General features: G+C 43.1%; 2 protein-coding genes across 11 annotated transcripts in view; one reads left to right on the plus strand and one right to left on the minus strand.

The window, feature by feature from the left end:
* The window catches only part of LOC108087998 (octopamine receptor beta-3R), a 42,306-nt gene that overhangs the window by 12,101 nt on the left and 2,688 nt on the right, over window positions 1-27,517 (plus strand). For 7 of the 10 annotated variants that reach the window (XM_043209227.1, XM_017185601.2, XM_017185604.2 and 4 more), the window contains 6 exons: window positions 17,127-18,054; window positions 19,546-19,746; window positions 21,100-21,375; window positions 21,478-21,655; window positions 22,447-24,334; window positions 25,487-26,368. In XM_043209227.1, the coding sequence (XP_043065162.1) occupies window positions 17,501-18,054; window positions 19,546-19,746; window positions 21,100-21,375; window positions 21,478-21,655; window positions 22,447-24,334; window positions 25,487-26,211 (3,822 nt within the window). In that variant the 5' untranslated portion in view covers window positions 17,127-17,500 and the 3' untranslated portion in view covers window positions 26,212-26,368. Of the gene's footprint in view, window positions 1-3,346; window positions 3,482-17,126; window positions 18,055-19,545; window positions 19,747-21,099; window positions 21,376-21,477; window positions 21,656-22,446; window positions 24,335-25,486; window positions 26,369-27,517 lie in introns of those variants that run through there. The other 3 variants (XM_017185608.2, XM_017185610.2, XM_017185609.2) reach the window with 3 other exon arrangements.
* LOC108087999 (protein hugin) lies at window positions 9,853-13,073 on the minus strand. The gene is made up of 3 exons (XM_017185611.2): window positions 12,867-13,073; window positions 11,183-11,489; window positions 9,853-10,375 (listed from the first exon to the last, which is right to left on the minus strand). The coding sequence occupies exons 1-3, from the start codon at window positions 12,951-12,953 to the stop codon at window positions 10,158-10,160; spliced, it is 612 nt and encodes a 203-aa protein (XP_017041100.1). The 5' UTR covers window positions 12,954-13,073; the 3' UTR covers window positions 9,853-10,157.

The raw sequence follows: 27,517 nt of genomic DNA on the forward strand, positions 1-27,517 counted from the left end.
CTCATCCGTTCGCATTAAGCCGGAATTACACACGGGAAAAGTACTTGCCAGTACTTGCCAGCCAGTCAGCCAGCCAGCCAGTCAGCCAGTTCGCGGGCTGCGGATGAAATATTCGAGAGGGCTTCTTAAAAATAGCTGCTGGAAGGTCGCCGGCAGACTGCACATTAAGGCCCACTTGCGATCCAATTAAAGGCCGTTTCGCCGCTCGTCGGCTGACCCACATAAATAATGCATAAGCCATAATCTACGACATAATGCGTTGCCCAATTGCCCCGAGCGGCGGAGAACGGCACTTGTCTACATTTTTTATAAGCCTCTGACGAGGCGTTCGCCTGGCAACAACGGAGCAGCGCCTGGAAAAACAAAAATCAGCCGGGAAAAGGGAAAACAGATTAAAAGGCAACCAGTTTCAGTAGCCGGTAAAAGTCATTGCCGGATGGCCAAAGGCTATTGGGCAAGGTAAAATGAACAGCGAAGCGGCCAAAGGTCGGCCCAAATTACTTTGCATTTAGAAACCCTGCAATCGAATTTTCCCATTCTCTTTGCAAGTATTTAACGCTTGAAACTTTTGGGGAATTAAAGCTTTAATAGCTGCGGAAAATGTTTAAAAAAAAAATTCTAGAAATAAAATTATAATAATACTTATAATTTAGTATTCAAATTAGTAAAAGTTAAAGAAATACAGAACTTATTTTTGGTTTCAATTTAAAGCTAGTATAATCTGCAAAGGCGTAGAAATATAAAAAAGAACGGACCTATAAAATTATATTTATTTATTTTCTGTCCAAACCAAATGTGATGCAATAACTTTAAACTGTTGTGCTGCAAATGGTTTTTTGCCTTATGAAAGTTTTCCTTTATGGCTGCGTTTAAAGCCCCTTTTCCGGGATCTAAGCTCTGATTTTTTCCACATTGGCCAGAACAGCCAATGTCCGCCTACGCGGCGAGCACGTGACATTTTGTGGCCCAGCCATTTATGGCCTTCATATTTATTGCAATAGTTGCCGGCCAACAACAATGTGTGGAAGTGGGAGTGAAAGGGGGAGTGAAAGTGGGCAGTGGGAGGGAAAGTGGGTGGCATCGTGAGTGAAAGTTAAATGAAGCTGGCCAAGGACCGAAGGACCCACCCTGAGTCTCAAACTCGGCCTTGTCTGTCACCGTTAACGCTTCGATGGTTCTCCCATATTGACTTTTACATTTCCCTTATTTCTTTTGGAGTGGCCACTGCCAACACTTTGGCCAAATTGAACTTGAATCAGGACTCAGGGTTTTTCTAACCCTAACCCTAAAACCAAAAACCTTTGTAGTGGTCATTGTTTGGCCTTTTCGGCTGGCAAATCTAATTGCTTTCTATTTTTAATAATGAGTCAGTGGCGCGGCCCGCCTTGAATCACAGGACATGGAGTAAAGTTTAAGGTCATAAAAATTAATTAAAAACAATTTGCCAGCCGGGCGCACGTACCAAGCGGCGTATGAGTAATTTGCTCTGCAAAAGAGCTCCCCTGCCGTTCGCCATTCAACATTTTCCCCCGCTTTTGTTTTTCATAGTTTTTTGTTTGGTTATTTCTTTTAATTAGCGCGTGCGGTCTTGATGCGTACCGCACACCGCAGCAATTTCCACACCAAACGAGCCAAACAATTCCCAAAGCTCGCTCTTTTTCGCACAGTGCACTGAATTGCTTCAAAAGCGTTTTATGCTAATGCCTTTTGTCTTTCCCGTCGCATTACCAGCGCAAAAAAAAAAAACAAAAAATGAGAATATATGAACATTGTATGCAGAAGGGATCGTTAATATCAAAGGAGCGGCAAGTAAATGGGCGCCCGCTGTTTAAATTCGCTGGTCAACATTTTTGTGGCACAAAATGTGAATAACAAAATGATATAATGAAAAACACCAAGCGAACAGTTGTGGCAAAAAAAAGAGAGAGAAATGGGGGAAAAAAAGAGAAAAGTAGTAACTACAGCAGCCTTGGCTGTTCGGGCGAATGCAAATTTTTGGCGGCGTTTTCAGGGTCTCTCGGTCGCCATTGTTTGTTGATGTTGGGGCCATAAATTCGAGCCATGTAAAAGGAAAAGTTTGCAACAACAAATCAATAAAACTGCCATCAAGTGCCAGCAATGAAAACTAGCCCCGAAGCCACTTTCCCAACTCGGCAGCCAGTTGGTTTTAAGTTCCCCACTTATCCTCTTTTCGCATTGCCTATATTTATGCATATATTTATGCTGTCGGAGATAGTAATGGTATATATAATAAACTTAGCTAAAGCAAAGCAAAACAAAGCAAAATACAAAACTTTCTCTCGGAGGTAAAATTTATGGTCCTTCGAACAGGACACAAAAATAATTCCATTCCGAAAGTAAATTTAGAGGGTTGTTAAGGCAGCACTGGAAATACAAATAAATTATTGAAAAAGCACAGGGTTAGTAAATTTATTTTTGCCAATAAATTCTAACAAAGGTTTATTCAAAATACCATTGCCTTGGAAAGCAAAGTTAATAACGATGAGGAATAAAGCAATTTACTGCAGTTCAAAAAGATATTATTGACATGAATTCTAGTTGCAAAGTTTTCTTCGGAAACTCATTAAACTTGTTACACAAAAGTTAAAACTATTAAAGATCAAACTTCGATAATAACTACTTAGAAATTTATGAGACAAATGACTTCGAGGCCAAGTTATTAAATTGAATTACTAAAAGCTTGAAATTTGCGAAATTTCTGCAGTTCACTGAAGTCATAATTTAGAACTTGTGATTTTTTTCAGAAATTTACGTTAATTCAAAGGCTAATGAAGTAATTATTCTGCAAGACTGTACAAAATATATGTACATAATCACGCTAATCCGGTTAGCTGTCGTTTTATTTATTTTTTGAGATTCTGCTCCTTTTTGCCCTTCATTTGCCTCATCACCGTCGTTTGTGTGTTTGTCCTGGCCTTATAAATAATTTGGGACAGCAAAGCAAAAAAAAAAAAAGAAAAGAAAGTAAAGTAAAACATCAGAAACAGTTCATTTAACTTAAATTGCTCGGTAATTGTGCTCAAATGTTTTGTAAATTTGCTCATTAAGTGCAACAAATTTGGTCCGTAGTTCATTCCGGACGTTGAGTGCAATTAGCTGAGCGTTTTAAAGTTGACACTTTAAGCGCTTTCTGATGGGTGCTCCTGCTGCTGCTTTTACTTTTGACCCCCCATCCATTTCCTACAGCTGTCAATATGCAACCGAAATGGCCAACCGTGGCGGTCATAATGCCCGCCCACGGGCCACGCCCCCTTTTTCCAGACTGGAGGGTGGGAAGAAAGCGGAAGTGAGCCATCGCCACTCGCACAAGAGCAATTAAAAGTCACAAAACGACCCGAGAGCCAGGAAGCCAACGCGTCGAATGCTCATTTGCATATGGCCAACGTCATAATCGCCTCATAATTGCCATGCATCACCGCCAAAGCCACGAGAACCCGGCCAATAACGACGAACATAAAAGGTATGACAACAAACAAAAACCAAAAAAAAAAAAAAGGAAAAAAAAATGCTCAACAAAAGGCTGGCCAAAATCAACTAAAAAGTTAATTAGCAACGGTAGCGTGTGTTTTCCCGAAAGACCACAAAGCCTGCAATCTGCTCCTGTCATTTTTCCACGAGTGCCAGTACTCGATGGCAATTTATTATAATTATTTCTAAACGAGCAATCGAACGGCGGACTTCTGAACGGGAAACGAGCAATAGGCGGTCAATTATGGATGTTCGTTAACAAGGCTCGAATGAATGGCAGGGTCATCTATCAATAAATCCATTTGATCGACCCTCAAAACAGAAGTTCAGTGCCAGAAGTTCCATTGCATTTACAAATGTCACGCAATCCAGTTGAGTGCTCTATGCGCTTTTCTCTGCGCTTTTCCCTGCGCTTTTCCATGCACTTTTCCATGCACTTTTCACTCACTGAGTTTTCCACATTAGTTGCACTCGAAACGGATATTTGCAGTCGATTTATTTTTAAACCACTCGTCCGTTTAATTTGTTTTGTAACATTTCACTGACACTCGCGTTGAATAAAACAGACTCGTACATTGAAATTAAATAAAGTTTCTGATAGGATTTTACCGGATATTTTCGGAATCATTTTCGTTCGGTCATAACTTAATTAAAAGTTGCTATGAGTTAAAGCTTTAATTTTGGTTATAAAAAAAATTTGAACTGTGCTGTTTATTTATGTATATTTTATAAAAAATATAAATTAATTATTTACAATTATGTTAAGTGTGGTGTACCTAAGCCTTTTGACAAGTTAAAAACTGAAAGCTGAACAAAAAGTTAAAAAGTTGAAAACTGAAAGCTAAAAAAAGACTTACAAAAAATAAAAACCCACTGGGAGGATTAATTTCAGTTCATTTTTTTGCCGTTTCAACCTTTTCTACTTTATGGGGACTTAAACTATTTATATATTTAATTCATTAGCCTGGCTTAAAGCATACACACGGCCAAGTTGCCGATTTGCGTGCTGTTTCATTTAATTTTTTCATTACCTGTCCGCCGGCGTGGAGCAACAAACTTGGCACGCCACTGGTTCCCTGGATCCCAGGGGGGGAAAATGGGGAAAGGGGTGGGAGCAGGAGTGCTCTGAGCGATACATGAATCCACGATACAATTAATGGCCGTCAGGAGGCCGTATTTGATTTGTATTTATATTAAGCAGGCGGCGCACGAAACAGATTTCCGCCGGGGAGTTCGCTCTCTGGCCAAATGAAATCGAACAAATATTTATAAGCGAGTGTAGTGCTCTTGCCCCTCTGTCTGTCCGACTGTCAGGCTGTCAGTCAGTGCCACATGGTGGCAGGACCAAAAGTGGCCGTGGCATTGACAGTGGCAGGAAAAGTCACGCCAGGATGGCTACCTACCGGCTGAACTGGCGTAATTGAAAGCGACTTCCCTGCGAGCTTTCCATTTTCCGTGCCCCTCAAGGGCATCGTCGCATCCTTGTGGCGCCACTTTATTGGAATCGGTCTGTGGCCAGGCGATTATCTGATTGCTGGCGCGGCACAATCGAGCAAATTCGAACTGGCCTAGCCATCCCGTCCAGACATCCTGATGTGGCACGTAATTTGATTATATGCAGGCCTCTGTCCGGCAAACACAATGTTTGTCTAATTGACAGTAATTAAACGAAAACGAATCGTTGGGCCATCGGTGGCGGTGAATTTGCCACATCAGCCGGGTTGTCATAGGCAAATTGATGGATGATGACTGGGGCAACAACGAGGCAATGTGCCACATCAGCTTGGTCATGCGTGCCGCCGTGAATTGTTGGTGCTGGTCGTGCCGCAAAACCTGCGAAGTCACTCGCATATTAAATAAAAATCAACGCTACAAAGTGTTGCACTCTGACACAGCAGCAACAGTTCCTGCAGCCACAGTCGATCCTCCCTAAGTCAAATTTGCTGTTGGCACAGCTAAATTGTTTGCCAGTTTAATGGCAAAACTTTGTCGAAATCCAAGAACTCGGGAACTTCCATAACTCAAAAGTCTCTGTTGTGCAAATGAAGTTTTTAGTGCGAAATTTCGTTGTTAAGGGAATTCAAGGGGAGCAACTCTTGGGATAATCGCTGGAAGGAGTGATTAAGGTATATAGCAGCTTATAAAGTTAAAAGTGCTTCCAGCTGGCTACAAGTTGAGTAATTGTGTGCAAATCAGAAGTATGAATTGTACATTTTTATTGGAACTTATTTCTGATTTAGTCTTTTACTTATAGGATGTAAAATCCAAATCAATGAACTGGAAATGGAATACTGATCTGAATTTTAACGAGTATACTAGCAATGTTCTTATTTGTTTGAAAACTTACCAAGTAACTTGAAACTAATTGAGCTTTTTTTATACAAAAATGTTCATGTATCTTTTTTTGTTCCTAACAATGTTTTAAAAACAAATGATGATGTAATACCATACCTTATCCATTCAACCCTTGCTAACTTTAGACAATTATTTATCCATTTTTGACTGACAAACCTTGACACATATATTTCTGTGCAAACTATAAAAATTACTGCCAGTGAGTTTTGACAGGCATTAGATTTCAAGTGCTCATACCAAGTCAGTTTGTGTGATAGTTTTCAGTAAGGATTTTGATGGATGGACAACTCCATATGTTGGCCATCATCCACTTTGAACTGCTGCAGCCCATGCTATTAGTTTGGATTAGAGAAGACCGACTGTAAAATAATGCTGGCGGGGATTGGGTGGCATGACAGGGTCGGGATTTTGCCAAATGCCAATGTCAGTGGCACCGTCAGCGGCCACGTCAAAGCCACTACCACTTCCATTTCTACTGCCACTGCTACTTCCACTGCCACTGCCATTGCCATTGCCAACGGGGCCCTGACGCGTATTGCCAAAAACTGGATTTTCGATTGGTTTTCGGTCGCCTTTATGCTCCCCGGGTGACCTCGTCCTCTTTGGAAGGCCTCGATTTTAGCAGCAGCAGGAGGAACAGCAAAAGCAGCAGCAGCATTGTGTTGAAATAGCCATTCTATACTCACTGAATGCATGTGTGCGTGTGTGTGTGTTTGTGTGTGGTAATGTGGCTGCTGCATTTGCAATTTCTAAATTCCTGATTCCATGCAAGGGTAGCAGAATTCGCACTGGCAACAACAAGAACAAGAAAAAGTTGCAGCTTTAGTTCGCTGCAAAACTGGCGGAGGCGTCGCCCACCTGTCCGTCATTGGATTTATAGCCAAGAGCTTTTCGTGCCCCATGCCCCCTGCCACTCAGCTGCTCTGCCACTCTGCCACTCCGCAGGAACTGAATTTTGGGGCAGGATCCATTCCGAACTTTTGGTATTTGGCCACGGGTCAGAGGCGAGGACTATGTGTACTTTGCCAGCACAGAAATAGCAAAAAGCGTATGAAAAGTTTATCAGCCCGAAACGAAATAGTTGGCTGTGAAGTGGGCGGAAGACTCTGGAAATCCCATAAATGTTGGCCAAATATTTTTAAATTTTCTAACTAAGAAAGAAGTTAGGCAAGAAAATCGTAAGGATTTCTTGACCAAACAAAGATTATACGAAAAGTTTGTAATTACTTTTGGACGGCTGCGTGGATACTTAACGATAATTGCGATGGTTGACTTTCACAACTCGGTATTTCTAAAAAAAAACAAAAAACAAAAACTAAAAGGAAACCTGATTGACAGCCTGGCTAATCAAATGTGGTACTCACCAATTGCCTGTCAATTTCCTTTGCCGGCTGAAAGACGAAAGTAAGTAAGTTCCGGGGTCACTCAAGGAAGACGATAATCTCGAGTTATCAATCACTTCGACAGGTCGGCAGTCCCTACTAATTAATATTTGATGGCGAAGTGCGATAAAGTCACTGCCATTATGCAGGTGTGCTCAACATCAAAGTGCCCGCAAACACAATACAATGCGTATAAATAATCTTGGCCGCACACACACACACACAAACACCGAGCCAATTTGAAGCCTTTTTCGGCTTGGCTGAAATTTGATTAAGTGAGTGCCACACCCGCTGAAGGGGGAAAATGGTGGGCCATCAATTTAAATCAGTCGGTTGCGGCCGCCATAAATAAGGGTTTCCACTGTGAACTGCGAATTGCAAGGAGCGAGACGTTCGCCATATTAGCAGACATTTTTAACAATTCACCTTAATGGCGGAGATCGCTTTTGGCCAAGGTGAATGAGCTGGTTGGACAGGCAGACAGCCCCGCAAGTTGGGGAAAAACGAATGTTTGAACCGGAATGGCGTCGTTTAATCAGACAAAGTGATTTCTCCTTGCACGCACACGCGCGTACTTAGGCACAATCAACTTATCATTTCGCACATATGCATATATATATGTATATTTACCCGTAAATGTTAGCCAGATAGCGCAGGAAACTCGAGGGAGAAGAAGGGGAGCAAGCAGGACCAAAGGACTCCCGCGCCCACGTAGACAGGAAGCCAGCTGATGTTAAGGTAGTTTAACCTTACGCAACGACTCGACTGTAAATCTACGTCTGCCATCATGCAAAGTTCCGGCCGATTCCCCGGGCCTCCTCTACACATAAAAAAAACTCTAAAGTAGATCAGAAACCTCTTTTAGGAACCTTTAATATTTGTTATTAATCTAAAAAAATTCTCATGAAAATATATTTTCATATAATGCAGCTCAATCTATGTTAATTACTTTAGGATTTAAAAAAATTTGGTGAATTTTGTTTTTATTTCCCCAGATAAAATCATGGTAACTAAACCATTGCATTCACAATTTGAATAAAAATAATTATGACATATTTGAACAAGTAAATTGCAATCAGAATTTCATAAGAAAATCTAATAATGTTTACGCTCGAACGCTTTGAAACTGTATTCAAGGTACGTGACCGCAAATAAATAGATGAATTAACTCTGCACGCGAATTTAAAATATTTACTGAGTTATGAATAACTTAAATTAAAAGTAGATATTCGGTGTCTCTATTTTATCTTTTTAATTGGACATATTGTATTATTTTAAGTGAGATACCAAAACTCATAAAGCTTTTAAATAAATATATGTTAACACTAACAAATTATTATATTGGTTTAATTTAATATTTTTCGAAGTGCAGCCCGCCTTTATGTGCGTGTCTGACTCGCGACCTCCTGCTTGGTTGGTTGGTCTTTTTTGGTTCGTTTTTCCCAAGAGCTCGAGATAAATTTATTACCATTTTGCAGTTATAATGTTTCAATATCTCCGACGGGGCGAGGCGGTCGGAGGCCTGGCCTGCGTGCCCATTATCGCAATTTAAGCACGATTCAGGCAGATATATAACCTCTGCTTGGCTGTTCCTTGGATTGCCGCTTTCGTGATGTGTGATCCTTGCCAGGATGCATTCGAACCCAAGTCCTTTAGAAGGGTTCACCCCCCGAATGGTTAACTTCCTCTCGACCACCTGGGTTCAATAACTTAAGCTGGGGGAGAGCCAGAAATTGGGAATTCAAGTTTCGGATTTCGACTATTGGAGCGAACGGAACGCTCCTTGTTAAGCCAACTAATTGGCATGTGGCAAGTTTCTAATGAGTTGCAAAAACTTTCAGCTGCTGATGCTGTGAGAACAGCTGCGTCAGCAGGAGCTGCAAATGGAAATGGAATTAAATGACTTTTCGTTTTTATGTCTTGCAGAATTCCAGCATAAATCTTGATAATATAATTAAACGAGAATTCGGATTTCGTTAGAGAATTTTGATATTAAGTAACAACGTCATCTTAGTAAAATATAATATAAGAGCTTAATCCTTGTTAAAATAATTTAAAGAACAGCCGTTATAGAATTTCAGATGAATAAGTTATTTAAAATGAGAAAATATCTTTTATGGATTAATGCTATTAATGGGAAATATTGGTTAAATACTTTAAATAAAGTTTTCAACATTCATTCGTGAAATGGATAACGAGTTGGCATTCATTGCAAAGGCCGTAAAATATTTTTATGCTTCATCAGGCTGAATAAAGCCGACAGCTTTTGGTTGGCCAAAAGTGTGGGAATGGATTTCAAGGGGGCTGGTTGGAAATGAGATATTTTATCAGCCACAACGCACACATGAGGCCAACTGCAAAATGCGAACTGCAATGCGTGATTTTGTGGAAACGGTTGCAAAACTCACCGCACTTTTCCAATTTGCACGCCCTATTGCTGGTTATGAAATTTTCATTGAGTCAACATGGAAATTTGAACATAATACTAGTATTTTGTAAAAATATGACCTTAGCAAAAGCGAGGGGTCACTGTCGATGGACTCGTAAATTAAAATGCCATGTTTATTTAATTCGGGGCTCATTTGGGATGCAAATTCGTCGCATGGCGATGGCGGGACAAACAAAACTTTTGGGGGCTGCAATTTATTCAAATAAATAATAAATACATGTACTATATATACACATCATTAGTTCCTCTCAAAAAAGGGTTATAGCGCTGGTAACTAGTCATTCACTATGCATATGTGGATTATTTTTGCGTTGCGTCGAATTCAGCTGGCCATTAAGTTAAGAGTTAAGTTAGCTCGAGGGCCAGTTGCCTGGCCTCAACCTTGTCCTGGTATCGTCGTCGTCCTCCGTCCGGTTCCGTGGTTCCCCTGGTTCCGTTATTCCGTGGTTCCGTGTGGCATGTCCTCGCGTCCTTGTCGTGACTCAATCGCCACCGCACACTTGAGCACGTTTGCCCAGGCGTGGCTTGAACGGCACCGATTTCTTTATCATGCGCTGCATGAACTGCCCGCCGGTGGCCTCCTCGCTCCCCGCCATCCCCACCGCTGCCCCCTCTCCTCCGTCCAAGAGCCGCTGAAAGTCAATGCTGCGGCCAAGGCGTGGCGTCCGCACGCGATAAGCGGGCTCGCCGCTGCTCTGCACTGCAAAATTGCGTCCGAAAATTGGTTAGGATGTGAAGCGAAGAAGTTCTTAAAAATATTATTTGTTGATTAGAACTGTATTGGGATCACGAAAAAAGTATTTACATACAAAAAGGAAAACTACACACATTGGTAGCAAATGTACAATTCAACAGAAGTAATAAATCAATAACCAAAAAAAAAAAATTCGCAAGCTATATTTAAAACCATAATAAAAACTAAATACTACATACACAATGTAAAGAAAGTTTGTTAATTGTTTTTAAGATAAAAATATATATTAAGCAAGTTAACTTTTGAAAACAATAACACAATATAAAATACACAGAAATTTCCATTTTAATTTGTATAATTAATAAAAAACATTTGTTGTTTTAATTGATTAATATTTGGAGCTAGAATATTTCACTAAACACGGAGTATGCATTGTCATTTTAACTAAGCAATAAAGTATTTTAAAAACATCAACTGAAAATACGAAATAGAGAATCACCCAAGCAATAAAAATCTTGTCTTCTTGGCTCTATGACTTATGAATAATAAATCACCACATAATATATTAAAAACGGAAACGTCGTGCATAATAAATGACGACAAGTTCTTCACATTAAGTTTTTCTCTCTGCAAAAACAAAGCGGAAAAGCTTATGGATAAAAAATGCGGAAGTAATGGAGATGGTGGCGTGAAGGCGAACGTGATTCGGGATCCGATTAGAAGGACTCCAGATGCTCCGTTCACATTTCAGCACGCTTCCATCTCCAAAGCCAGACGTTGCGTATACGCAGCGTGTGCCACGCGAAGACTTACGTTGTCGCAGCTTTTGGAGCAGCAGGTAGTAGGTCAGTGGCGGCATGCTGTCCAAATCAAATTCCTGACCCGGCGGCAGCATTCCGGCCACCGGAATGGTGGCACTCGCCTTCTGGGCCAGACTATTCTCCTCCAGCTCGTCAATGATGTCAGTCAGCTCTTTGTATTCGCCCATGGCGCGTTTCTGGCGGGCTTCACTCATCATCGCCGCCGCCGCCGCCGCTGAAGGAGATTGCGATGATGATGATGATCCTCTGGCAGAGCCTCCTGCACTGATGTGATTTGCCAAATCCAGTTTGCTCGTGCCCTGCACAAATAAAGTGCCACAAAGCAAAGCACAAAAAAGCGACGCACGCGAGGCATGAAAAAAGGAGCCAAATATTTGAGATATTTCCTCGGAGGCTGCTTTTTATGTTGTTTTTTTCGGTTTTTTTTGGAGTATGCGGGTTTTCGGGCTGCCAAACTGTCGACACGTGTTAAGTTATTTTTATGCCGCCTATTTATGCTCATACTCGTACGTGCCCCTTACACACACATGTACACCCTTACACACACACACACTGTCAGCTTTCTAACCAAAACCCGATTGTGGGTGTCTGCGAATGTGCGAGTCAAGCACTTTATTGTTTCAATTTACAGCCAGGCAGGCATCCTCTGCCGCTTGATTAGACAACTCAATGTAGATTGAAATGCCAACACCTGAAATCGGCTTGTAAATCGCACTTTGCCCATAAACGCACACTAAAACGCTATACGGGTGGGTGTGTGGGGCGTATACTTGATATTGAACCCTCATTTGGCAAAGCCTTTTAAGTAACACGGAAAACAAAAGCGTTTAATTTTAAGAACCCTCATATATACAAAAAAGTTATTTTTTTAATTGTTTGACAAGCATTTACATGCCTAAATTTAATTTTTTATTTATTTAATTAAAAAAAAGTCTTTTAAATAAATAACTCAAATCTAAACTTGTATTTAATAAACATTTTTTTTCAATAATAACTCAATTGAACATTGCTGGCTTTGATAAATTTAACAGGCATCTTTTGATATAAGTTTTGTTATTAATATTTGCCGGTTTGGAAGGCCAATGATTATCTGTGATTCTAAGTTACTATTCAATATGAACTCTTGGCAAACACTTTATTTTAATCTTGGCAAACTAATTTTAGCACTAAAGGTGCAAAATGCTTTGAGCTGTGATGTAATAAGATATCAAGCAAATATGGCCTTGTGCTTAAATGAAGCCCGTTGGGTTTCCCTAAACCACTCTGCATCACCCGGAGATCAAGTAATTTTAATTGGTGGTGGATATTACGTGTATGCACTGTAGCTGTCAACGCAACGAAAATGTTAATTGGATGCGAATCGATTTCGTTGTGGAGGGAAAAAACTTGCACCATCTGCAACCTAATTGCTAGCATCGCAAATGCTGTTGACAGAGGGGAAATGAAGCTGCCACAAAACGCAGCAGACACATGGCAACCAAAAAAAAAGAAAGCAAACTTTTCGCCCAAAAATTTCCGTTGCAAAAATACAAGAACGCCGGCAGCCGTCGAAAATTATCGCGCTAAGCTGGCGAACTTGTGCCGGGGCAAATAACACTAATTAAGTGGGGCTTGTTTGCTTGCCACCCACTCACCCCCTCCACCTTATTTGGTGTTCCAGGATACATTAGACTCACCTGCAAGGACTTCGCCTGGCTGCAAACCACGAGGACGTAGCAGGAAGCCGCGATTAGCAGCAGTGTGCAATAACTGGGGCCACACATAACTGTTCGGTGTTCGGTGTTTTCAGCCGTTTGCGAGCGAGTGGCCTCCCAGGACAGGACAGGACACTCCGGAAGCGCAGGACCTGTGGTTCAACTCTAGTCGGGAGCACTTTGAACCGCTCTGGGTCGCTGGATAATCTGATACCGGCTGCGTAGCGAATCGCAAGTTTTATAGCCAAATGCGAAAGGCCCCCCGTGCGAGGGTGATTAGATCCCAGATGGACGGGCGCTAAGTGATTTGTTATGCACTCTAATGCCGACAGAAGGCTGCCCGCTGGTCAGCGTAAACAAGCGGATCAGGCGAATCAGGCGAATCAAGCGGCAAATCCCAAACGGAAGCGCCACCAATTTGTCGCACACCCAGCGACTGTAAATCGGGCCTCGGCCAATGGGATTCTGATTGGGACACCAATTGAACAGGCTACAGTTGCCGAAAAAATTGCACAGAAAATATCACTTGGTTTTCCATCATATCAGCTTGGCATTTTAAAAACATTTAACTCATAATTAATCTCTTAACATCCACAAACGAGGTGTCACAAGAGCCTGAAGGTATTTTAAATAACTGGTTTCTGTAATATTTATCGATAAGCCATGAAATGTTTTATTACGCTGGCTTAATAAAATCATTAAATGCTTTCATTCCGATACGTGACTTATCGTTTTAATGCCAGAAGCTACGTTTTTAAAAAACATTGGCAAAGTGGTCAGAAGTATAATAAATGCACATTTAATTCTGTGTTCAAAATACACAGATGAGTTAATGCAATTATCTTTGTGAGTTTTATATTCATGCGGTTTAGCTCTTTGGTCATGTTAATTAGGCCAATGGTTAATGTTTTAAAATATTGGTAGTGATTAACATTAATCGGTTAATTCAATTCATTTGAGAAGCTTTTATTGTCACACTATCAAGTACATCTTCTATTGTATTTTGAGTAAGAAACTAAGTTTACTTGATGAAGGATTTGAAACATTCCGAAGATCCTTGTAAGCTTTTTCACTGTGCACCAGAGCAGAACCATGGGCATCCTGTTTAATGGAAATCAAAGCGCGTGTAAAGTCCGTCACGCCCCAAAAGGCGGGAGCATTAAGGCCAACACCAATACCAACACCAAAATCAAAGCCAACACCCACGAAGAAGAGGCAATGTCAATGCCGTTGACGCTGCCAATCGATCAATCTTATTTAAATGTTGACAGTTGTCGTCGCAATGTATCTCGACTTGGGTCTCCGTTTGCGGATGGGGGAAAGGCTTGGGTTCCTGCTCCGCTGGTGGCTTATTTAAATGCCAGCCGTGAGCCGCATTAGGTTCAATTTGCTGGGCAAACAGCTGGCACACCTGAGCTGACAAGAGGCTTCAGCTTCCAACTTCCACTGCCGCCTGTCAGCAGGCATTTAAAATCTGATTTGGCAGATTCGCAATCCAACTCCACCGTTTGTCGACTGTCAACTCAACGGAATGGGTCAACAGCAAGGCTGTCTAATCAAATTCCGTATTCGCTCCGGAAGATGTACAAAAGCTTCGCACACTTGGTCGGGTTTCAATAAAGGCAGGCTGCAAATCACCAGGATTTTCAATTAACTAAACTCGGAGGGTTCCTCACTCTTTTTCAGACATCAACAATCCATCAATCGAGTGTTTTTTCTGGACCCAAGGTCCGTGCATCTGTTGCAGCTGCTGCTGCTGCTGGACGAGTGTTTATTTGTGCCACTAATTTACACAAACATGACCCGGACGAACCCGACCTGACGACCCCCAGCTGGCATTTATTTATTTAGTAACTCAATGTGGGACGACCTCTTTTCGCAGGCAACACTCTGAAGGATTTATCTATTTGCCAACTGCTGAAAAAGTATCCTTGAAAAAAAAATCAACAACCATAAAGTTGCGAAAAATGTAATTTGACAAAACTAAAACTGAGGGATTACCTTGCACAGCAGTTTCACTGCAATTTATCAGCAGATTATGGGGGGGAACTAATTGGATGGCCAACTGCAGGTGGAAAATAAAGCTTGTTTCGGATCTGATATTTCATTTTCACCCACAGCTTTTATCAAAAAAAAAAAGCTAACAAGCAAATATCGAAATAGAAATTGCAGTTAACCAGCACTTTTGGTACTACATTTTATACAAGAAATAATTTCTTTTTTCGTCGCATATCAAATATTTTTTACGCACTTTAACATAGTTCATATATTAAACCCTAGAGCATTCTTCCATTTCGTTTACAAAAAATTCACGGAGTTTGTTTATACACATGATGTTATTTTTATTTAAAATTTTTGGTTTGAAAGAAAATCAAAAAAGTTTCTTTCCTTCCACACAAATGTTGTTTGAAGGAATAAATAAAAATGAATAATATTACAAATTTTGTAAAAACATATACAATTTTTTAATTCCCCGTATTCATTCTCTACATTCCACTGAAAAAACATTGGCTGAGATGAGAAATGTTGTTTCAAACCATTTACAATAGTCACTAATTGAAGCTATGCTAAATGGAACTCATTTTCCATCTCTCCCATTTACACTTTTTATATCTGTTTTCTTTTTTCAACTGTCAATTGGAAAGCCACTAATTTAGTTGTTCAATTACCAGTTGGTCAGGAGAATTCCGAAGCCAGGGGCAGATTCAATAAGTTGCTTGCTTCGTTGTTTGCCATTCGAATTTGCCAGCGGATCAATTATTTGCTCTTGCTCGCTTTATCAGCTCGCTAATGCTCCTGAGGAGTTAAGTCCTCCAATGGGGTGGCAGCTAATGTCCTCTCCACCCATGTAAACCTCGTGTCCTTCGGCAGGCTCAACTTGCTGGGATGGCGAAGGGATTTAATTGAATTAGTCGTGTCCTGTGCGCGCGGCGCTTTGAAGTTTGCACTTTGCACCCCGCCCACTTTGAGGAGTCCTGTGTGGGCAGGAGAGCCCGGCGCACTTTCCGCTGACCCACGGCTCCACGGTTCCATGGATCCACGGATCCGGCTCTGTTGACGTTTGTGCTCAGGCGGAACCCAAGTGCCGGAAGGCCGGCGGCTTTGTAAACTTTCCGCGCTGGCAATAATTAAGCCAAATAGAGTGTGAGTGGGCCAAAGGACTTAGGCAGTCAGGCGACCAATAAATAATGGCTTGTGAAATTTATAAGCCCGTTCGCATCGAAAGCACTGATGTGGTCTTTATCCTGCCAAAAGCCGGGCATTAAAACATTTACTTGCCAATCTTGAGAGTGGAGAGTTGACCTGATGGTCTTGAATTAAACTAAGTAATCAAGTTGAATCGACAGCTCAAGGACATCACAAGGAGATGCGATGCAATCATCTTTGCAAGGTTACCAGTAAATATATAAATCCTTAAAAATATTGAAATCTAAACTCTGAAGGATGGGGTGGAATGGGATGCAACCACTCTGCCACACAAGTGGAATAAAAACTTGTAGCCAGCGATTTATGTGAGTGCCAAGGACGATTCAGCTTCAATTCAATGTGCCAGCTAAAGCGAAATCTCGTTTTTAGTTTTTCCCCCAATGATGTGCTAGATTTCCAACGGCCAAATGAAGTCTCAAAAGTGGCGAAATAATATAAACCCGCAGATTACCCCAGATTTTGAGCAGTCTTAAGTCCTTTGTTTCAGTCATAACCAAAGCAGAGGATCAAGAATTTCCCAGAGAGTTTTCCCCTTTTTCAGCGAGGCGTTGGCCACTATAAAAACTTTGCCACTCGCTGCGAAGATAATCACGCTTTAATCTCGCATTTAAAGCAACAACTTGTCTATATAACATTTTCCCACAAGTGTCAGCAGATGACAGGACCGCCGCTGGGAATATAGAAATGCAGAGCTGCATGCCAAGAGCTCACACTGCGTATACGCAATATATACATTTTTGTTATTTTAATGTGCTGGAGGAAGGAAGGTTGAAGTGGCGTCCGAACGGACGGACATCTCACATTGCTCGGGGGTTTTTAAGGGAGAATTCGCTTTTGTACTCGTATTTCTTCAGCAAATCAATATGGGCGTTGGGGTTTATGGACTCTTGAATTTTGTATATGCATATAAAAACTCCCCAGCGGCAACAGTTCCCAGTTTCCCAGTTTCCCAGTCACATTGTGCCAATTCCATGCAGTTTTCACAGACTCACGCTCTGCGATTATTTCATAAATAATTTATTTATTCATTTGCAGTTTCCGTGTCGCCGTCGTCGACTGTTGCGCGCTCGAGTGCCGAATCGAATCGCAAGTCCCGACTTTCTGCCACTGCCAACAGGCTCCAGCGAGTGGGGATCCAAGCGAGGGAAGAGCGAAGGAAGAGGGGAGCTGTGAAGGATTGGGAAATGGAGTGGATCCCGGTGGCAGCTTTGAGCAAACACTCGAAACACAGGGCAACCAGGATGATGACTGCGAACTTCGACGGCCTTGTTTGCAATGCAGATTGCAATTACTCGCGTTTTAAATTACGCACAGCAACCGAGGAAAAGTTAAACCACGAGGACAGCGAAAAAGCACTGGCGAAGCAACTTAAATGAGCTGCGATTCAATCGGGCTGCGAAACTGAAGAGATGTCAGGGGTTAACGGGGCTGACCTTTTGGCCACGACAATGACATTGCCCATAACAGCCGCATTGGCAAATTCAACAGCAGAAACGGCAGCAACAGCAACTAGCAGGCTGAGCAAATCGATTGCAGCACTCGCTGCAGGTGGCACTACAACAGCAACAGCAACAGCAATATCAACTTCAACCAGCAACCTGCAACGTGCAACATTAACCGGCCACATTTCCACAACGGCAACGGTTGCAACGACCAGTTTGCCCATAACTTCGCAATTTGTTGATGCCTCGTTGACTTCGCTGTCATTAACAGCCACCTCGTCGGGCTCCTTTTCGTCCTTCTCGTCCTCGGAGTCGTCGTTCGAGTTACTCGCAACCGTTGGCCCAAACATAACTGCCAATGCCAGCGACTTGTTGGCGGAGAATCCCGAAGAGCTGGAGGAGAGCTGGCTGGACTTTTCGCTGCTGTTACTCAAAGGGTTCATCTTCTCGTCAATTATCCTGGCCGCCGTTCTAGGGAATGCGTTGGTCATCATTTCGGTGCAGCGCAATCGAAAGCTACGGTAAGTCCTTGTTTGCCATTTACTGTTGTTGTTGTTGTTGCCACCTTTTTAACCCGGCTTTAATTGAGGGTCATTGCTGCAGGGATCGCAGGACAATGCAAATTGTTTGGGGAATCTGGGGGAAGGGAGGGTTTCGTGGGTGAATCCTTTTCTGCCAGCGTAATAAATGTAATTTAAATGAGCGACAAGTGGAATAATAAAGCAAAAAACGAAGTTAAATGCGACACACAAGCGTTGCGATGGCAGGACGCCCTGGAGTCCACTGCAAATAAGTGTAGCATACCATTGAGCGCAGGTCTGGAATCCCTTTTGCCGACTGCCACGCCCTCTTTCATATCTACGCCCACAGCAGACAGTTAATGTTACGCAACGTTTATGCCTTCTGCAGCAGAGGAAAGACGTTGATTAAAGACTTTATTATGCCCCTAAAGCAGCTTTAAGTGCTCAGATTATCGTTTACAACCTTATTAAAGAACGCAACTGGTGAACGCAATGCAGAATCGCATTAGAAATCTTTTAAAATGGAGCTGTACTTAAGAGCAGGAGATATAAGGAGCATTAAAATAATTAATCATTTACTCTGTTTACGATTTCGTTCACAAGCTGAATTAGTTGAAGGAACCAACTTTTATATGCACATGTGTGCATCGTAAATGGCACCTCTCTAATCATTTATTATAAAGTTTTTCTATCACTTTTTTAAATGTTTCCATAACAATAATAGATTTTTTTCATTTTGAATAGATGCTGGTTTCCATAACAATATTTTTTTTTATCTTGAATAGATGATAATTTAAGTATATTTTTGCATCACATTGAATTTGCACTAAACAAAAGGTCAGGATTTAATATATTATATTAAATTTATAGGAAAAAAGGTTAAATAAAAATCGAGATTTTTTTTTTGCTTTGTGGATTACTAAAAAAATTTAATTGGCAGCAAAGCAGACTAGAAAAAAGACTAACGCAATAAATTGTAATTAACATTTCTGGTGCTTAAAAATAAAGCAAACCCTATAACAAAATATATTTCCATCATAACAGTGCTACTCCCAACTTAGCATAAACCCTTTTCCCATTATGCAAAATTTGCCCCGAAGACAAGATAATAACTCCCCGTGGCAGTGACTTCCAGCTGAAGGTGGCAGCTGCCTAGTGAGTCGAATGACTTATGACAGCCGAGGAAATTGCTGCATACCGGTGACCTACAGGCCGGAAATGGAAATGTTAAGCAGTAGTGCAGTTGTGGAGTTGTGGAGTATCGCAGTGTTTAGCCGGCGGAAGAGAAGGAAAGCCAAAGTCATAGCCAGAGTCAAAGGGAAAAACCACCGGACTTGCCACACATGATGATGCATGCCATATGCCATTCGTTTTGTCGTGGTTGCCGCGTGACGACGAGTGTGTGGGGGTTTTAGGAATCGGAAAGCCGGGCAAATCGCACCCAGAACGCAGGACACTCACAAATTCCAACGGCCTTTGTTTCGTTCACAGGGTGATAACCAATTACTTTGTTGTGTCGCTGGCGATGGCCGACATGCTGGTGGCCCTCTGCGCGATGACATTCAACGCCTCCGTGGAGCTATCCGGCGGCAAGTGGATGTTCGGACCGTTCATGTGCAACGTGTACAACAGCCTGGATGTTTACTTTTCCACGGCGAGCATCCTGCATCTCTGCTGCATATCGGTGGACAGGTGAGTGCCCATTTGTGTCGCCGCATCGCTATATTAAGCGGTTTAAACTCAATTGCCGGCTCAACCGACGGCGGCTCACCCATTTAAATCGACCGAAAACCATTAATCTTGCCCAGATGCCTGGCGGCCGAATCACTTTCAATACCCGAAAATCCGGCGCATTGCCAAGAAGAAACAATTAATTACTGCGAAAGGCGCGCACATCAAAAGCAAACATTAGGCCCCGCCCGTATGATGAATGCGGCCCAAATGATTTGCAGCTGGCTGAAGTGTGGGCAGTGGGCGTTTTCTATATAGCCCACCCTAAATCCTCCTCCGTTCCCATCCTCCGATTCTGTCAAGCCGTTAATTGGCGCCATATCCCTGGTTGTGAAGCTCCAACAGCTGCGATTCTCCGCTTGACCAACAACAACAATGGTTGCCAAGGATGGTCAATGGACACTGGGCGAGGTCCTTTTGTCTGCCTTAATTAATTCGTGTTTCGCTCACCTTTCGATGTCCACGAAACATGCCGAAAAACAAAGGAAACACACAACCTGACCAATCGAAATTAGAAAATTAATGACGGCCCCTGAGGGAATTTAGCTAAACTAATAAATCCGTCATTTTCGGATAAAATCGACCAGTCATCACAACATATAGTCTTTTTCTTTTCTACTAAATAGTACAAAAAGAATGCAGTATGTACTTTTTGTTGAATAATTATTATTATACCATTTATATTAAAGCCATTTAACACCTCCAATTTTATTAAGCAAATTTACAAATAAAAATCCAATATTTGAATATTATTCGACTCTGATTAATCGATGCCATTGCCAGAATTATTAATAAATTCATGAAATCTTAAAAACGAAGAAAAAAGTTTTGATAAAGTCCAAATATTTATACATAAATATTCTGTTATTCATGTTAATGATATCTTTTTAAATTAGTTTTCAAAACAATGACTATATTGTGTTAAATTAAAATAGTTTAGTCTTTAATATTTGTTTTTAACGCTAAAAGGATAAAGATAATAATTGACAAAATTTCCATCAAAAACCATGCTTTTTATTAAAAATGTTTTAATACTTGTATTATGCAAAAGTAATTCACTTTCAAAGCATTTAACCAGAGACCAAGTGCAACAGCTTTTTGATAGTTTAATAAATCGGTTCTTTGGCGGGACAAGCAGAGTACCGAATCACAATTTACCAGCCAGCCAAAGAGCGATAATCAATTACTGTGCTAAAAGGAAGGGTGGATGGTTGGATGAAAGCCACCTGGTGCCCGAGTGGAGGAGCCCTGTCCGCAATTCATTTCCATTAATAAAGACGCCAAACCCCTCCCTTTTCACCGCCTGTTTAACAGATACTACGCCATCGTGCGTCCTCTGGAGTATCCATTGAATATGACACACAAAACGGTGTGCTTCATGCTGGCCAACGTTTGGATCCTGCCCGCCCTCATATCCTTCACGCCCATCTTCCTCGGCTGGTACACCACGGAGGAGCACCTGCGGGAGGTGTCCCTGCATCCGGACCAGTGCTCATTTGTGGTCAACAAGGCCTACGCCCTCATCTCCAGCTCGGTTAGCTTCTGGATCCCCGGCATTGTGATGCTCGTGATGTACTGGCGCATCTTTAAGTGAGTTTCCCCCTTCCCTTTCCGAAGTTGATGGCCTGCTTAATTGCTGGTCTCTGTTCTCTGCTATCTGCTATCTGTTCTCTGCTCTCTGCGGTTTTCCAGGGAGGCCATTCGGCAGCGCAAGGCCCTCAGTCGGACCAGCTCCAACATCCTGCTGAACAGCGTCCACATGGGCCACGCCCAGCAGCCCACCAACCTGAGCTATCTGCATCCCAGCGACTGCGATCTCAATGTGGCATCGGCCAGGGAGGAGACGCAGAGTGCTCTGAGCAACTTGGAGGTGAGTTTCGGGGGGTGGCGGTCCTAGTTTATTGAAGGAAATCAGTGCTGTCTGTGGGAGAATGCAAATCACCTCTACATTTTTTGCAATAAGTCTACATAATTAATAACAGTTTAATGGTTAATACCAAATAAAAAGATTTTGTTGTACTAATTCAATGAAATATTCGAAAGTATAAAAATTAATTTTAAAATGTTAAATTAGTTCCGAAAATATTTTACCAACAATATTTAATTACAATATAATGTATGGCAAGTATATCAAAGATCTTTCCCTTGTAAGTAAACATTAGCCAACACAACTAATCCTAATATGTTTACTTGTGATTTATGTCCAAATAATTCTGCTGGCAAAAACTATACAAACTATAAACCACTTATTTCTTCTTAATCCTGCACTCAAATATTTAAAATGTTTAATTTGTTTTGCCATATAAAAACTTAATAAAGAAGAACTCCTATGGACACTTATGTATGTAAAAATCTTTAAACTTAAGGCAAGGAAAATAAAAAGGATTAAATATGAGGCAAAAACATTCAAATCAAAGACTTTAAGCAACACGAAATGCAGAAACCCACGATGGCAGCACTGACATCCAGCACCAAAGCTCTTTTTCCATTTTCCATATTCTGTACAGAAGGAAGTGGAGCGATTAGATTAGAAGCTAGGGGAAGCACTCTACTGCAGAGTTTTTTATTCCTTGTGGCTCTGCGTAATTGATGCGCCAACATGACTCCCTGTCATTTGTGTGAGTGTGTTTGTTTGCTTCTTTTTTTTTGCCACACCCACAGGACATGCTGCAACCGGCCACCGACGAGGACGACGACAGAGATGAGTGCGATGAACTGCGAGTGCCGTCGCCACCACCACGTCGTCTTAGCAGGAGCAGCATAGATCTGCGCGACTTGGAGCAGGAGCGGTACGAGAAGGTCACCCACACGGACAGTGCGCCCTCGATGATGGCGCTCCAGCAGCAGCCGACTTCCCACAACCAATTGCAGCCACCGGCGCCAGTGTTCAATCCGCAGATCTGGACGGAGGGCAAGGTGGCGATGCCTCCCAAGGAGCTGGACAAGGATGATTCTCATCCTAATGGACCGCAGCAGCAGCTCAGCTTGACCAGCGGCAGTGGGAACAGTGAACCCGAACCGGAATCCACTGCTTACCGGGTGTTTGGTCTCAACAGCGACGAGAGCGAGGGCAACGACCTGTACGACACCCATCTTCCCTTGGCCGAGGACAACAAGGAGCTGAAGCGTCTGATCGAGGATAACTATCTGTACTTCAAGCGGCAGACTGGGGGCACCATCATTAGTGGTCCAGGTGGCGGCAAGTACGCCGCCCTCAGCGAAACGGACTTCATCCGGTTGAAGGCAGGAGCAGCTGCCTGTGGGAGAAAGGCATTCGCCTCCAGCGATTCGGAATTCCTGCGCACCATCAGTGAATCCAGAGCACTGCCCGATCAACCGCTTCCGGGAAAGGAGAAGGGCTTCAATATCCTTTCGCTCCTGGCCAAGACGAAGCGTTCGAGCACCGAGTGCTTTGCGCTGGAGAAGAAGCGCCACCAGGCCAACTCCGAGGGATCTAGCTTCTTCCGGCGCTCCAGGAATCGGAAGCTATCGCACAGCTACAACGGATGCGGCGGCGGCAAGGAACGCAAACTTGAGCGACGCCAGCGGCAGCACAGCGACACCGATTCCACACCCAACAAACCGGATATCCTGCTGGACATCAATGTGCTGAGTGAACAAAGCGGAGCCAGTGTGATCCAGCAGTTCAGCGATGGCGTCCAGCTGATTGACTTCAGTGAGGTGAAGACCCCGCCAGAGGCGCGGATTCGCAGCGAGGACGAGTTGGCCCAGTTGGCCGATTGCTTTGGGGAGTCGCCCCAGCATCCTTCCACACCACCTCCCTCACTTTCGCCACCGGAGCTGCCGGAGCCGAGTGGCCTGCTCATCGCCAGCAGTTCGGAGCTGGCCGAGATCTTTCGATCGCTCAGCTTCCCACTCGGTCGTCCCGCTGGAGCTCCACAGAGGTTGAGTACGCTAAGTGACCAGGTGTGCGCCAACTACCTGATGTCCCCACCGAACACCCCAGCTCCACCTTCGATTTCCGTGGCGAATGGAGTAGGAGTAGGAGGAGGAGGAGGAGCTGGCATGGATTCCTCCAGCGGCTCGAATCCGCAGTCGGCGTCCATCAATGTGTACTTCCTGTCGCCGCCGCCGCATGCCGCCGGACCTGGTTACACGCCCAGTGATGCCTCCACCGTTTCCCTGGACGTGGTGACCACGCTGCCCATGCCCGTGCCAGTGCCCCAGCCCAATCCAGTCCAGCAGCCGCCGACGAACATATCGCCCAAGCCGGAGATCATACTCGACTCCACGCTATCGCCGGTCGAAGGATGTGGCGGCGATGAGCACCGGGATGTCACGTCGCCGCTGTTCAAGCGCAAAGATAGCGCCGGCGATGCGGACGTGAGTGTTTCCGGCGGACTGGGCGTGGGTGGGGCTGGGCGCCAAGGACGCTGCAGCATACTAGCCGGCTACGATGGCATCCAGACTGTGCGAAAGCGACAGGCCTCCGTGGTGACCTACGACGTGAACGTCATCAACTTCTCGCAGGAGAACAGCGACAGTCGGAGCTACATTCCCATGGGCCGCGTCTCCACCAGTTCAGCAAGTGAGTAGCGGTAGTCCGGTAGTCCGGTTGGTGTGTAGACTGTGCCAGTTCGTGCCTGGATTAGGTGTCTCTCCTAGGACGACCTTCTTCCGACCCTTCGGAGCTCGCCCTGTTTTTTTGGTCAATTGTCCTTTTGGAGTTAAAACGTTTCATTTAAACCATTTTTAAATTCCTTGTGCAAAAAAGTGCTTGAAAGCCAAGAAGCAATTGTCCTTGTGCATACCTAAAAAGTTTTTATTTTAAAATTAAGAAGTAAATTGATAAAAACACAACTTTTACAAAAACAAATATAAGTATAACAAAAAAAATATAGATACTACAAAGGCGTCAACTACTTTGACTTCAATGGTACTTCCAATTATTTATAAACCATTAAGTTTTATTACGGAGAGAATCCTACTTGTAACCAACTCCACTGGTATCATATTCCAGTTCCCTTCTAAAAAGACAATTAAAACATGATATTCAAATTTTATACATTACAAACAGAGTAAATATTTTGTACAATTTAATCTCCGAGCCTGAAAAACAGTGCGAGTTCCGAAAGGTTAGATATTCCTTAACCATAGAACCTAAAAAACTTTTTTTTGGAGAACTCGAACTGTAACCCTCCAAAAGGTATCTCCAAAGTATATCTATTCTAAATGGAATCTTAGTAGATAAGCCTTGCATAGAATAGTGCCAGCTTTTAGTTAGTTGCACCTGCAAATGAAGACAGAAAGGGAACCTCTACTTCAAGAGATAGAAATCCAGTGATAGACTCCTGAATTCCCTCCCCGTTGAACCCGATCCTTTGTGTTTGCCGGTGCATGGCATCCACATGCATGTGATCTGAAAATCTGGAGAGTGTGCCCGAAACTGATGTCCTCCTGTCCCGTGAAAATCCTGTTGTACATTGTACTATATACTACTCGTATCTATCTGTCTCTCTCTCTCTCTATCTCTATCTGTATCTTTTCCACGCCATTTCGTTGTGTGTTGTATGTGTATATATGTAAATCAAATCACCAAATTTTGTCCAACCAAACAAAACTTCTACTCCAAAAACCAACTCCAAACAAAAAACCCAAAAATGCGGTGGCCAAATTGAAAACTAAACAAATACGAAAACCGAAAACCGAAAACCAAAAACCAAAAACCAACTGCAAGCAGAGCACGAGTTCTCAAACAAATCCTCGCTGATCCGACGCGGCGGCATCTGCATCTTTGTGGATGAGGAGGAGGCGGAGAGCATTGAGCAGCGGCCACGTGGCATCACCTTCGCCGCGGTGCCCAGTCCGCTGCCCAAGTGTCCGCTCTGCGGCGCCGACATCAGCAGCAGCAGCGGCACCACCACCACCACCACAACCACAACAAATGCAACAGCAAAAGCAAACGCCGGCACCACAATCGACACCACTGAAACCACCAATGCAAGTGCAACTGCAATGGCTAGTAGTAAACGTAGTAGTCACGAATCAGCTCCCGACCTTGGCCAGGGTTCGAAATCCGGTCCGGGATCGGGTTCGGGATCGGGATCGAGGTCCAGTTCCACTCGCTTCTGGCACAAACGAACGGCGGCGGTCACAGCATGTTGGCAGCAGAGCAAGAACCGGAAGCGCCGCTTCAAAACCGGATGCAGTCACTGTGGTGCAACCGGTGAGTCTTGTCGTATCCCCCTCCTCTCCTCCCTCCACCCGATCTCTCTTCCCCTCTCTCTTGCTTTCTGTCTCTGTCTGTCTTTTTGCTTGTCTCGGCTTCAGCACCTGTCGCATTCACTCACGCTTTTAACCCTATTGGTGTCAATCAATCGATTTTTTACTGTTCACTTTCATATGACCACTCTATCTATTGTCATCTCACTCTTGAACCCATTTCATACTTCCACACTGCTTTAATAAGTTAAACAACTGTATTTTGTATTTATGAAACAGTACAGAATATATAATTTGTCCTACCTAAATCACTTCAGCTAAGCTTCACCATTAACTGTAGTTTTTTACATTGATTGATATATACACATCAGAACACAATCAAGTTTACTACCAAATAATCTGTATTTGTACACAACAACTTTTAGAATTTTCACTTTATTATAATATAAAAGATAAGCAGTAATCTTTTTTGACCAAATTCCTTCTCAGAACTGAACATTTTAAACAAGTTCAAAAAATTAAATGAAATTAAGTCAATATCAATTTACTGAACCAAAGTATAGTTTCTATTCTTTTTCTCCATTTCTTAAAATAAATACAATTTTAAACATACCCACAAAATATTTCCTTGAATTTAAACTTGCTGTTATCCGATTCGTTTAAGTGGTGAGACACCACAACTCGTCGTTAGCATTACGGTATCAATTCCAAGGAGAAACCGAAAAGTCACACCAGTTTTCCGAAACCCTCACCACAAGACCCTGCCTGACTGGCAAATCCCCACAGAAATGCCACTTTTTGGCACCCTCTTATCTGTATACCCTGCTAACCAGCTTAGGCGACTAAATCCGGAGGGTCATACGCACCGTACGCCCACCAGCACCCTAAAAAAAAAAAAAAGAAAACCTACCTCATGCTTCCTTCTCTTTCCCACCCCCTCGCTGCCCTCATGCTGTACATAATTGCTTCCGTTTGCACGTGCGTTTGCCTTGCTTTATTGCGCCTCCACACAAACAGCCTTTCGTTTTGCATTATGATTTCACCTGCTCACCTGGTTCTGTTCTGTCCACCGGCTCCATGTGGCAGCCATCAGGGGATGGGCTGGTGGCCTGGTCGTCTGGTTGGACGAACGGGGGGATTGTCCGCCACTTCCTGTTGCTCACTGTTGTCTGTCTGATTTGTTTTCTCATTCCTGCCGCTCCCGCACTTCCACTTCTCCATGATGTTTATGTTTATGTTCGGGCGGGCGAACTGAATAGATGCGGGGTGTTGTATGTCTTTGTGATAACAAGTGTCCTGTGTAAATATTTTCAATTGTTTGCCTCGTTTTTATTACTTTCCCCGCACACACACACACACAAGAGCAAACACACACCAGCACACCCACTCAACAGAGAAGCAAGATACCGACACATGTTGGCCTTTCCAGCAGTTTAATGACAGTTGCCTGCAAGGTGGGCGAAGGGGCGTGGCGGGGCCATCGATAGCCAGCAACATGCAACAGCAAGGGTATCACTAATGTCAAAGTTAAACATACCAGGACTCGACC

This window comes from Drosophila ficusphila, unplaced genomic scaffold (assembly GCF_018152265.1).
Source record: "Drosophila ficusphila isolate 14025-0441.05 unplaced genomic scaffold, ASM1815226v1 contig_791, whole genome shotgun sequence".
Classification (NCBI taxonomy): domain Eukaryota; kingdom Metazoa; phylum Arthropoda; class Insecta; order Diptera; family Drosophilidae; genus Drosophila; species Drosophila ficusphila.

What these genes read in the sequence shown, in the direction of transcription:
- LOC108087999 (XM_017185611.2), bottom strand. Translation starts at nt 12,953, where the DNA reads ATGTGTGGCCCCAGTTATTGCACACTGCTGCTAATCGCGGCTTCCTGC. An exon ending in GCCAGGCGAAGTCCTTGCAG is followed by an intron (nt 11,490 to 12,866) that starts GTGAGTCTAATG and finishes TTATTTGTGCAG; the next exon opens with GGCACGAGCAAACTGGATTT. An exon ending in GCTCCAAAAGCTGCGACAAC is followed by an intron (nt 10,376 to 11,182) that starts GTAAGTCTTCGC and finishes GCAATTTTGCAG; the next exon opens with TGCAGAGCAGCGGCGAGCCC.